The following is a 13,215-nucleotide window of genomic DNA, read 5'->3' on the forward strand; positions in this document are numbered from 1 at the left end:
TTAAAAGTGTGTTTTTAGGAGAATGAGGACAACCTTTCTAGTTTTGCTTCCTGTGCTGTCTCCGAGCTGTAGAAGTTTAGAACCATACCTGGCCAGGAAGAAATACTTGGCTGAACATCTTTGATTTGCTGCCCATGTGAAGTTTGCTTCAGAGGCAGCACAATGGAATGCAGAGAGCATGAGTTTACAGTCAGATGACTGAGTGTGAATTCTGGCTGCACCATTCTCTGGTTTAGTGCCCTGGCACAGGTCATGTAACTATCTTCTTTTAGTTATTTATGAAAAAAAATTTCTTCTTAAGTTTTGTTCATTTATTTTGAGAGAGAGAGAAACAGAGTGTGAGCAGGGGAGAGGCAGAGAAAGGGAGAGAGAGAGAATCCCAAGCAGGCTCCACACTGTCAGTGCAGAGCCTGATGCCAGGCTCAGACTCACAAACTATGAGATCATGACCTGAGACGAAATCAGGAGTCAGATGCTTAATCCACTGAGCCACCCAGGCACTCCCTAACTATCTTCTTTTAAACACAGTTTCTTAATCTATGAAAAGAAGATAAAATAGTAACTTCCATTCTGGGTTATTGGAAGGATTGTCCTAATTTAAATGGTTTTTTGTTTTGTTTTTAATTTTTTTTTTTTTTTAACATTTATTTATTTTTGAGACAGAGAGAGACAGAGCATGAACAGGGGAGGGGCAGAGAGAGAGAGGGAGACACAGAATCCGAAGCAGGCTCCAGGCTCTAAGCTGTCAGCACAGAGCCCGACGCAGGGCTTGAACCCATGGACCGTGAGATCATGACCTGAGCTGAAGTCGGACGCTTAACCGACCAAGCCACCCAGGCGCCCCAGTTTTGTTTTGTTTTTAAAGTAATCTCCATACCCAGCATGGGGCTCAAACTCCCAACCCCAAGATCAAGAGTCACATTTTTGGGGCGCCTAGGTGGTTCAGTCGGTTAAACATCAGACTCTTGATTTTGGCTCAGGTCATGATCCCAGGGTTGTGGGATTGAGTCCCTCACATTGGGCTCCATGCTGGGCATGGAGACTGCTTAAGATTCTCTCTCTCTCTCTCTCTCTCTCTCTCTCTCTCTCTGTCTCTCTGTCACTCTCACTCTCAAATTAGAAAAGTCACATGCTCTACTGACTGAGCCCCCCCATAGTTAAAAACTTTTTTAATGTTTGTTTACTTATGTTGAGAGGGAGAGAGAGAGAACGAGAGCACACACGCACCCAAGAGGGCGTGGGGGAGGGGCAGAGAGAGAAAGGGAGAGAGAGAATCCCAAGCAGGCTCTGGGCTGTTGGCGCAGAGCCCCACATGGGGCTCAATCTCATGAATTGTGAGATCATGACCTGAGTTAAAATCAAGAGTTAAACGCTTAACTGACTGAGCCACCCAGACACCCCAGTTTAAATGCTTTTAAACTACCTGGCACTCAGTAAATTTTCAGAGAATGCTTTATCTGTCCATTCTAGGAAACCTCCCATATCTCTTGTTCATTTTATCACAGAGCCAGCTCACTAGTTGAGGGACAGAGAACAGATGAGGGTAGTGAATCCCATCAGAGGCCAGAGGGGAGATAATTGCTATTTTCCTGCTATTGGGAGCTTGTCTCTCCCCCAACTCTAGGCCTGGATCTGCTAGCCCTGAAAAAGAGGACAGTAGGTGGGAATATGGAGCTTTTCTTTCATTAGAGTCTCCCTGTTTCCTTGCTTGGCTCGGGAACTGTGGGAGGCTAGCCTCTGCTCCAGTTTTTAGTCAGCAGTTTCTTCTTACAGTCTGGCAGTGCTCTCTTCTCATCTCCATCCCTTAGTTCTCGATTCCCTGTTTGGTCCCTGGCTGCTCTCCATACCCCACCTCTGCAAGTGCTTCCTGGTCTCCAGTTGTCTCCTTCTCCCCTTCCACCTCTCCCACCATAGCAGAACTCTTCAGGATAGAGACATTCTGTTTATTTATTTTATTTATTTATTTTTCAAATTTGTTTATTTATTTTGAGAGAGACAGAGTGTGTGAGCAGGGAAGGCAGAGAGAGAGGGAGAGAGAATCCCAAGCAGGCTCCACGTCATCAGCACAGAGCCTGACATGGGACTCGAACTCATGAACCTCGAGATCACGACCTGAGCCGAAACCAAGAGTTGGATGCTTAACAGACTGAACCACCCAGGCGCCCTTAATATCTTTTTATATGTGTGTGTATTTTCCTTAGTTTTATATATATATATATTTTTATAATATAATATTAATATGTAATATTAATGTTAATTGTTTATATATAAATATATAATACATATAATATTGTTATATATTATATATGTAATATATATAATATACATAATATAATGTATTATACATAATATATACACATAATATATATAACAATATAACATAATATATAATATATAGTATTAATATATAATATTAATATATAATATTATTGTTTAGTCACCTCTAATATTAAGGCACTCCCTTAGTCATGCCATTGTTAAACCAAATTAAAGAAAGTTACAAAGGACATTATTTGGACCGTTGTTAAAAATTTGATTTATAGTATGTGGATATTTAGGGGCAAAAGAGCATGTTGTTTGTAACTTGTTCTCAGAAGGCTCAGAAAAATATGTGCTTGCATGTGTATGTGCAGAGAGAGGGTGTATCTGAGTGTGAGCATGTGAATGATAAGCAGATGGTGTGCAGTGTTAACCGTGAACCTGGGCAAAGAGTATATGGGAGTTCTTTTTACTATTCTTGTAATTTTTCTGTAAGTTTGAAATTGCATCAAAATAAAGTTAAAAAAATAGTCTATTTATAGCAACTTTTTTTTCTTAGTGAAGTTTTATAATGCAAGTTTTCAAACAGATAATTTGAAAGTCTAGTACAGTAAGCACAGTTGATAAACTTGTCATATTTGCTTTATCTTCCTGTCTTTATATATGCATAAATACATGTTTTCTTGAAACATTTCAAGGCTGAATTGTAGATATCAGGCTTCTTAACCCTGTATATTTCAGTATGCATCTTCTCAGAATAAGAGTTTTTCCATTCATAATACCATTATTACATGTAGAAAATTGAACAACTAATATTATATGATATGTAACTCATATTCAGAATTTCTCTTTTTTAAAGTTTATTTGTTTATTTTTAAGTAATCTCTTCACCTAATGTGGGGCTTGAACTCACAATCCTGAGATCAAGAGTCACATGCTCTTATAACTCAGCCAACCAGATGCCCCTCAAAATTTCTTAATTGTCCAAAAATATGTATGTATGTATGTATTTATTTTTAGAGAGTATGAGTGGTAGAGGGAGGGAGAGAGAGTCTTAAGCAGGCTCCAGTGTGGAGCCAGACATGGGGCTTAATCTCATAACCTTGAGATCATGACCTGAGCCAAAATCAAGAGTTGGATGCTTAATCTACAGAGCCCTCCAGGCACCCCAAGAATATCTTACTGCTTTTTTATTTTCAAACTAAGATCCAGTCAAACTTTGTGGTTTTATTTGTTTTATTTTTATTTTTATTTTTTTTTTAATTTTTTTTTCAACGTTTATTTATTTTTGGGACAGAGAGAGACAGAACATGAACGGGGGAGGGGCAGAGAGAGAGGGAGACACAGAATCGGAAACAGGCTCCAGGCTCTGAGCCATCAGCCCTGAGCCCGACGCGGGGCTCGAACTCACGGACCGCGAGATCGTGACCTGGCTGAAGTCGGACGCTTAACCGACTGCGCCACCCAGGCGCCCCTTATTTGTTGTTTTTTATATTTTTTCATTCTCTCTTAATTTAATTTCATTTTTTTTTTTGTTTGCTTTAAATGATACATTAGGTATTTGAAGAGATCAGATACATCTGGATTTGTCTGATTGCTTCTTAATGTTGTCATTTAAAATATTCCTCTGAATTCTGATAAACTGGAAGTTAAATGTAAAAGCTTAATTCAATTTAGACTAAATACTTTGGGAAGAATACTTTATGGGCAGTGATTATATAATATTCAACTGGCAGAATGGTGTCATAATTTGATTTATAGTGTTATAGATTAACCATTATTACTGAACATTGAATTTCATCCAGGTTTTTGCTATTCTGAAAAATGCTTTGGAGATTAATTTTTATGTAAGGTTTTATTTTTCTAAAAATTAAAAAGTTCTTTTAAGGTTTATTTATTTTTGAGAGAGAGAGAGAGAGACAGTGCAAGCAGGGGAGGGGCAGAGAGAGAGGGAGACACAGAATCCGAAATAGGCTTCAGGCTCTGAGCTGTCAGCACAGAGCCTGACGCAAGGCTCGAGCCCACGAACCATGAGATCATGACCTGAGCCGTTGTTGGATGCTTAACTGATTGAGCCACCCAGGTGCTCTTGTAAAGTTTTATTCTGAAGTTCAGTTCTTCAGACAAGATGCCCAAATACGAAATTACTGGGTTAAAATACAGAGTAGAATACATTTATGAATGGCTCTAGGTGGGTTGAACTAATATCAATTAGTGATTTGGCATGAAACTACCAAAAAAGTTTTAAATTGCTTCCAATATATTCACTTTCCTTTCTCAGGGGCTGAAAGAAGTGACACTCCTTGGTCAGAATGTTAATAGTTTTCGGGACAGTTCAGAGGTCCAGTTCAACAATGCAGTGTCTACCAACCTCAGCCGTGGCTTCTCCACCAACTATAAACCCAAGCAAGGAGGCCTTCGATTTGCTCACCTTCTGGATCACGTCTCCAGAGTAGATCCTGAAATGAGGATCCGTTTCACTTCTCCCCACCCCAAAGACTTTCCTGATGAGGTGAGTATCAACAGTGAACCGTGCCAAGCTGTTATCAGTATGTGTAAGGTTGCCAAAGGCTGGACCCAGTGGGATACAGCAGTCCTTGAATCTTGCTCAGGGGATCTTGTGGTGTATTGCCCTTTGATTCCCCCAGAGTTAAAGTCCACCAGTGTTGGGGCAGAGATAGGACTGATATATTTAAAAAAAAAAAAAAAAAATTATTTTTTTTTTGGGATTGATGTATAGTTGACACACTATATGTATATGATGTATAGTTTCAGGTGTACAACATAGTGATTTTGGCAAGTTTTATGTTATGCTGTGCTCGCCACAAGTATAGAGATAGGACTGATATTCTGGGAAGTTAAGGTCACCTGGGACCATGAGGACTCTGCGGAGAGAGGTTTTATTACAAGATTTTATGGGAAGGACAGAAAGGGAGGCGATATGTTGGAGTGGGAAACAGTCCAGACTTTGGCCTGTGACAAGACGTGAGTTAAATTAAATCCTAGCTCTTCCATTGCTTTATTAGTAGGTATGACTGTTTCATCTTGTCCTCTTCGTCTGTAAAATGAGGTTAATAATAACCTCCTGCTTTTTGGGGGGGTTGAGAAATAGGTATATTGTATGGAAGGTATTTACCAAGTGCTTTAATAAAGCATAGACTGTATAGCCTACATGTGAAACCTTTCTTTAAAGTTTTTAAAAAATTAAAAAACTTTTTTTTTTTTTAAATAATGTTTATTTATTTTTGAGATACAGAGAGACAGAGCACAAGTCGGGGAGGGGCAGAGAGAGAGGGAGACACAGAATCCGAAATAGGCTCCAGGCTCTCAGCTGTCAGCACAGAGCCTGATGTGGGGCTTGAACTCAGGAACCACGAGTTCATGACCCGAGCCAGAGTCAGACGCCCGACTGACTGAGCCACCCGGCGGCGCCCCTTAAAGTTTTTTTGATTTGGTGAAACATCTGTCTTTTTGCCCCACTGCTACTTTTTTCTCAACTGGATTGTCTTCTTACTGAGTTGTAAAACTTTTTTTATGTATTCTTGGTACAAATCCTTTGTCAGTGTATTTTTTCAAATATGTTTTCCTCGTTCCAGTTTCTTGATGGTGTCTTTTAAAGTAGCTAATTAGTTTGGAAGTTAGATGAAACAAATACCAGTTTTCCTTTTTGTCCATGTCAGCCCATGGCTTGAATCTGACCTCTGCTTGCTTGCTTCACTTTTTGAAAGCGGAGATGCCATCAGGGGAAATGTCTGGGACAGACAACATGGCTTGAGCAAAAGTAAAGGATTTGGGTAATTCATGTGTTTGGTTTAATCAGCCTGTTAAGAGGGGCACCTGGGTGGCTTAGTCGGTTGACCATCTGACTTCAGCTCGTGTCATGATCTCACGGTTCGTGAGTTTGAGCCCCACGTTGGGCTCTGTGCTGACTGCTCAGAGCCTGGAGTCTGCTTTGGGTTCTGTGTCTCTGTCTCTCCTGGCCCCGCCACTGCTCACACTTTGTCTCTTTCTCCCTCAAAAATAACTAAATGTTAAAAAAAAAAGAAAGCGTGAAAGTTCTTTAAAAAAAAAAAATGTCAGCCTATTAAGAAACAGTGGGGGTGGTATTCCTTTATGCAGGATTCTTTGGTGAGACTGTGATGACCTTTAATGTGTTCTGTTGGATCAGGTTCTGCAGCTGATTCATGAGAGAGACAACATCTGTAAACAGATCCACCTACCAGCCCAGAGTGGAAGCAGCCGTGTATTGGAGGCCATGCGGAGGGGGTCAGACTTGCTTGGGGGAGGGAGCATCCTGCACCTTTCCATGTTTTCTTAAGGACCACAGAGTGTCTAAGAACCAGCATAGTGTATAGCACATAGTAGCTGCTCAGTCAATATTTGTTATGTGAATAAACCCATGGACATTATAGCCTGTTTCTATTTACTCACTAAGTATAGACTAAGGACTGGATCACTCATTTCATTTGTTTAGCATGTTTTTTATTAAGTATTTACTGTGTGGCATACTCTTTGAAATATTAATCCTGAGCCTGGGGGGCTCAGTCATTTAAGCTTCTGACTTAGGCTCAGGTCATGATCTCACGGTTCGTGAGTTTGAGCACCCCATCAGGGTCTGCACTGGTGGTTGGAGCCTGCTTGGGATTCTTTCTCTTCGTCTCTCTCTGCCCCTTCCCCACTTGCGTGTTTGCTCTCTCTCTCAAAATAAATAAATAAACTTAAAAAAAGTTTTTTTTAAGTGTTAGAATTTAAACGCATCTCTGGTTCACTTACTTTGGGACTAATACGTACTGTAGAGATAAGACTAAAAGGATAAGGTGACAAATGGCAGGCTGTGTGGAACTAGTGCTTTGCCTTGTTTTCCACATTGGCAATTTTAGAGATCCTTTTTTTTTTTTTTTTTAAAGTTTATTTATTTTGAGAGAGTGAGTGCGTGCGCTCGGGCATGGGATGGACAAAAGGAGAGAGAGAGAGAGAGAGAGAGAATGAGAATCCCAAGCAGGCTCCAGGCTCCATGCTGTTAGTGCAGAGCCCCACACAGGACTTGATATCATGAACTATGAGATCATGACCTGAGCCCAAACCAAGAATCAGACACTTAACCAACTGAGCCACCCAGGTGCCCCTAGAGATCCTCTTAAATATTTAATCTGTCTTCACTTATTAAATCAAAGGCTATTGGGGCGCCCAGGTGGCTCACTCAGTGAAGTGTCCAATTTCAGCTCAGGTCATGATCTCACGTTTTGTGGGTTCAAGCCCCACTTCACGCTCTATGCTGACAGCTCAGAGCCTGGAGCCTGTTTCAAATTCTGTGTCTTCCTCTCTTTCTGCCCCGCCCCTGCTCGCGCGCGCATTCTCTCTCTCTCTTTCTCTTTCTCAAAAATAAATAAACCTTAAAAATAAAAGGCTATTTATTTATATTTTTAAAAAGGCTATTTAAAATAATGTATGTTCTTGAACTAAAGAATCATAGGCTCTAGATTAGGTTACACTACAGGATTAGCATCAAAAGGACTGTTCTGGATACTTTAACCTACACCTGTACTGTCCTATGTGGATAAGAAGTGATTATATGTGGTAATGCATAATGTTCTCTTTTTACAGCATTCATTTAAAGAAGATTGGTTCATCTAAGCCTTTTCTTTTTGTTCCTTCTTGCAGATATTCAAGAGAAGCTTATGTGGAGTTAGTTCATCATATCAGAGAATCTATTCCAGGTACATTTAAGAAATGTATTCTGCTGAGCACATTATTGTACCAGTGACCACAATGCTTTTTTCAGATGCAGGCAATGCCTGTGGTACTACCTTAATGAAAAAAAGGGACTACCTTTTATACTTCCGTTCCTCCTCTTCATTTTTCTCTTTCTTTTATTTTACTCTTTTTTGTTTTTTTAATGGCTTGGTCTTGCTAGATATACTCAAAGGTGTCAGCCTGTGGCCTCAATGCTAAAGAGATTTCTCTCTCTTTTTTTATTTATTTTTATTTTATTAAAATTTTTTTTTAAATGTTTATTTATTTTTGAGAGAGAGCGAGCAGGGGAGGGTCAGAGGGAGAGGGAGACAGAATCCCAAGCAGGCTCCGGGCTATCAGCACAAAGCCTGATGTGGGGCTTGAACCCACGAACTGTGAGATCATGACCTGAGCCTAAACCAAGAATCAGACACTTAACCAACTGAGCCACCCAGGCGCTCCTATTTTTTTATTTTGAGAGAGAGAGAGACTGTGTGCAAGCAGGGGAAGGAGAGAAAGAGAGACTCCCAAGCAAGGCTGCATACTGTCAGCACAGAGCCCAATGCGGGGCTCGATCTTACGAACCGTGAGATCACGACCTGAGCCGAAATCGTGAGTCTGACACCAACCAACTGAACCACCCAGATCTCCCAGAGATTTCTTTTCTACAGTATTTGTGTTTCTGAACATATGGGAGAGACCTTGTTCCTTCTTTGTTAGCTGGCAGGTATGGTCTACATTAGTTCTGATTTGGGGACAGTTGATATCTTTAAAACTGTCCTTAGAGGTAATTCCTTTCCTATTATCATAACTTTTTCTCTTTTCCCTTCTAATAGTAGTCTTTTAATTTAGATTTGGTTGACAATGTTTACATTTGTTTCCAACTTTCTAATTATTGTTAATTTGTATTATGCATAAATACTTTTCATTTTGGAGGGGCAGGATAGCGTGGAGGCTTTCTGGGCTGCAGTTTCCTCATCTATCAAACAAAGTTAATAAGGGGTGCCTGTCTGCCTCATTCGGTAGAGTAAGTGACTCTTGATCTTGGGGGTCTTGAATTCAAGCCTCATGTGTGGTGTGGAGTTTACTTAAAAAAAAAATAGAGTTGATAGTATGTTATTGGATTGTTGGAATAATTAAATATATTAAATAGAAAAATATAGCACTTAGTACTGTTTAGTAACTAGTAGTTATTGTTTATATGGTCTTTTAAAAAAAATTTTTTTTTTAAGTTTATTCATTTATTTTGAGAGAGAGACAGCGTGAGCAGGGGAGGGGAAGAGAGAGAGAGGCCCAAGCAGGCTCTGCACTGTCGGAGCCTGATGCAGGGCTCCAACTCATGAAACCGGGAGATTATGACCTGAACTGAAACGGAGAGTCGGACGCTTAACCGACTGAGCCACCCAGGTTCCCCTCTATGGTCTTAAATAAACTTTGTGTTAAACTAGCTTCAAAAGTATATGTTTATATGAGATATTGCAAAGTTTTCACCATTAAAAGCAGGACCAGTTTGAAAATGTGGAGTTCCTGCTGTGTCCCTAAATCCAACATGTGAAGTAAAAATATCTTTTCTTGTGCTGAGGGGAATATAGACTGAGAAGCCAGGCTTTGGCATGGTAACATTCTAGATAAGCACGCCTTGCTCCATAATGACTGTTCTGTCACTTGCATATGGACTGTCACTTTGTACTCCAAGGAAGGTGTACCATTGCTGTCTCTCTCTGTAACCCACAAGTGAAAGGCTCCTCTTGAACATAAGCTGCAGTGACATGTTGTCTTTTGTCATGTGTTGCAGGTGTGAGCCTCAGCAGCGATTTCATTGCTGGCTTTTGTGGCGAGACAGAGGAAGATCACCTCCAGACGGTGTCTTTGCTTCGGGAAGTTCAGTATAACATGGGCTTCCTCTTTGCCTACAGTATGAGACAGGTCAGCCCTGGGATGAGGGAGAAGCTACTTCTGTGCTGGCACTGACAGAATTCCTGACCGGTGTCTGGTTGATTGTAGACAACTGGGAAGAAAAGAAAGTGGCAGCAGAGCAGTCCTTGAGAAGCTACAAGGATCTTACCACTCATTCTTTTTTTTTTCTAGTCAGCCTATTTTATATAATTCAGCAACTTGAGATGAAAGTGGATCAGTTGTGACAATATTTGTCTTCATTAAAATATTTTAAATTATGTTTAGATCGTCTAGAATTTTAATATGAAGGGAGGGATGCCATTGTGGAGGGGGGACGCTGTTCTCTTTATAAGGGTAAAATAATTTCTCAACATGCAGAACGTTTTTGACTTACAGATGTGATTTGTCTTACAGATGCATTTTGTTGCCCTCCTAGCCATCCTCAGCTATTTTTAGTTTTCATTTTTTTAGGCCAAGTGAACCTACTGATACCACTTTAGAGTTTTTCCTGTAACACAGATTTCCAGGAAGACAAAGCAGAAGGATATAAGGAAGGAATGGGAGAGTAATGTGTATTTCTTGCAGACAGGGGATAGTTCCATTCTGCTGCCATTTTCTTGATGGTAGGGATGAATTTCCATGGGTCATTCCTCATCCCTCCAGTCAGCTCAGGGGTGTCTTTCCTTGTGTTTGGGCTGGAGGCTGAGGAGGATGGCCGATCAGGAGGGCTGATTGATGAATGATGGAACTCATGATCTTCGCCACCACTGTCATTCAGCTGCCATCAGCCAACCTAATTCATGTCTTTTATTTATTTTTTATTTAAAAAAAAAATTTTTTTTTTAACGTTTATTTATTTTTGAGACAGAGACAGAGCATGAACGGGGGAGGGTCAGAGAGAGGGAGACACAGAATCCGAAACAGGCTCCAGGCTCTGAGCTGTCAGCACAGAGCCCGACACGGGGCTCGAACTCACAGACCGCGAGATCATGACCTGAGCCAAAGTCGGCCGCCCAACCGACTGAGCCACCCAGGCGCCCCCTAATTCATGTCTTTTAAAGCCCACTGCCTAGTGTTCTGTAGGCAGTGTAAGTAGGCCATTGTATATATTTAGGTCTCTTACATAATTATTTCAGAGATGAAGCTTCAGAGTAGATGTTGGGTTCCATTTTGTTACTCTTCCATGGACATAAATATGTAAGATAAATTTTTTGTAATGCTAGAGTTGGGAAATGGGTTTTCATTGTGTGGTGGAAGCATATCTTATGGGCATTGAATACGAATGTTTACTTTGGGATCTAATTTCTAGGTTAGGATTAAGGTTATAAAGATTGAAGTCGTCTAGTGGATGAGAGCAAGCACTCAAATTGTACCTTTCTCACTTAATAACTGTGTGATCTTGAGAAAGGTCCTTGGTCTTTTCACCTGTGGAATGAGAATAGTGCTTGGTAATGGTAAATGCACAATAGGGGCAAGTTGTTGTTAATAAGACAAAATAGAGTAAACCCATTCGCCATTTTCCTCTGTGGATTTGGTAGTTGTCTCAAAGGCCAGTTGGTTTAAATGTCCACACTTGGATGTATAGGTTTTCCTCTTATTCCATACTTTTATCTAGCTCAGTGGTTCTCCCAACTGTGTTATATAAGCTTGTGTACGTAAAACCTTAAAAAAAAAAATAGGTGTATACACACACATATACACACATGTATGCATGCCATGATTTTAAACAATTTAAAGGCTTTTCAAGGATAAATTTCCTTTTTTTTATAGGTACTTTTTTTTTTTTTTTGAAATTTATTTATTTTGAGAAAGAGAGAGGAAGAGAACCAGTCAGGGAGGGGCAGAGAGAGAGGGAGACAGAGGGTCTGAAGCAGGCTCTGTGTTGTGAGATGATGACCTGAGCTGAAGTTGGATGGTCAACTGACTGAGCCACCCAGGCGCCCTTAGGATAAATTTCCTTTTAAAAAATGTTTTGGACTAGGTAATATGAGCTCATTTTAAAAAATTCAAAATAGTATGCAATGAAAAGTTCTTGTTCTTCCTTCTTCCTAGGTTGCCTGGTTTTTCATTTCCTTCCCTCAAGGCCATCACTCTTAGGAATTTCTTCTGTAAACTTCCAGAGATATTTCATATATTTATAAACATATTTATATGTTGATCTGTATCTTATTTTTTTTAAGAGTATGTTTTGGAAAGCAATCATATCAATACATATGGAATTATCACAGTCTTTTTACAGTAATGCAGTATTCTGTTGTGTGGATAAAGCATAATTCATTTACTAACAACCTATCGGTAAACGTTTAGGTTGCTTTGCATCTTGTGTCTTATCTATAAACAGTGCTGCTGAGTAACCTGGTACATGAGTTATTTAGTATATGTTAACATTTGTCTAAAGCTTATATTTGTATCCTATAAATACATCAAGATCAATTTTGAGTCTACAATTTTCATGTGCTAAATTTAGAATTTAACCCTTACAAAAATGTGACTTTATTGCATAGTAAACTTCTTGTCTTAGAATGCTCTTAGAGCTAGAGTACCCTCCTGGTGTGGCTTGGGTTCTTGTACATATGTCTGTAACTTACAAGTGGAATGAACCTGGTCCTCTGTACCTTAGAATGGATTCAGTGGGGGGAAAAAAAGGATTCTGTGAGTCCTTGGTGACCTCCATCTCTCTTTTTACTTTTATAGAAGACCAGGGCATATCACAGGTTGAAAGATGATGTTCCAGAAGAGGTGAAATTAAGGCGTTTGGAGGAACTTATTACTGTCTTTCGAGAAGAAGCAACAAAAGCCAACATGGCCTCTGTGGGTTGTACCCAGCTAGTGCTGGTGGAGGGGGTAAGGTCATATGTATATACATATATATTTTTGTGTTTTGTTTTTTAAAGTTTATTTTTACACTTGATCTTAGCCAAAAGGCCGAGAAGCGATTAAAGTTTATTTTTGAGAGAGAAAGAAAGAAAGAGTGCATGCAGGGGAGTGGCAGAGAGAGAGAGGGAGAGAGAATCCCAAGCAGGCTCCACGCTGTCAGTGCAGGGCCGGATGCTGAGCTTGAACCATGGCCTGAGCCCCGATCAAGAGGCACACCAATGTTTTTTGTTTTAAAACACAATATGTCTCCCTTTTATTTAGATCATCTTTGATTTATCAGAGTTTTTGTAATTTTCAGTGTACAGGTCCTATATGTATGTATTTTGTTAGATTTATACCTAAGTGTCTTTTTTTTTTTTTTAAGCTATTTGCTCCAATAGCAAATAGCTAGTTGCTATTGTATTTTTAATTTCAGATGTTCATTATATTGTACAGAAATAATTGAATTTT

General features: G+C 39.8%; 1 protein-coding gene across 2 annotated transcripts in view; it reads left to right on the plus strand.

Annotated features, from left to right (window-relative positions):
- The window catches only part of CDK5RAP1 (CDK5 regulatory subunit associated protein 1), an 83,790-nt gene that overhangs the window by 12,830 nt on the left and 57,745 nt on the right, over positions 1-13,215 (plus strand). For both annotated transcript variants that reach the window (XR_006703238.1, XM_045444878.1), the window contains exons 8-12: positions 4,541-4,771; positions 6,428-6,525; positions 7,921-7,976; positions 9,788-9,918; positions 12,583-12,732. Coding sequence is in view for 1 of the 2 variants with exons in the window: in XM_045444878.1 (XP_045300834.1) it covers positions 4,541-4,771; positions 6,428-6,525; positions 7,921-7,976; positions 9,788-9,918; positions 12,583-12,732 (666 nt within the window). In the remaining variant the exon portion in view is untranslated. The remainder of the gene's footprint in view (positions 1-4,540; positions 4,772-6,427; positions 6,526-7,920; positions 7,977-9,787; positions 9,919-12,582; positions 12,733-13,215) is intronic.

The sequence above is a fragment of the Leopardus geoffroyi genome, chromosome A3 (assembly GCF_018350155.1).
Source record: "Leopardus geoffroyi isolate Oge1 chromosome A3, O.geoffroyi_Oge1_pat1.0, whole genome shotgun sequence".
NCBI lineage: Eukaryota > Metazoa > Chordata > Mammalia > Carnivora > Felidae > Leopardus > Leopardus geoffroyi.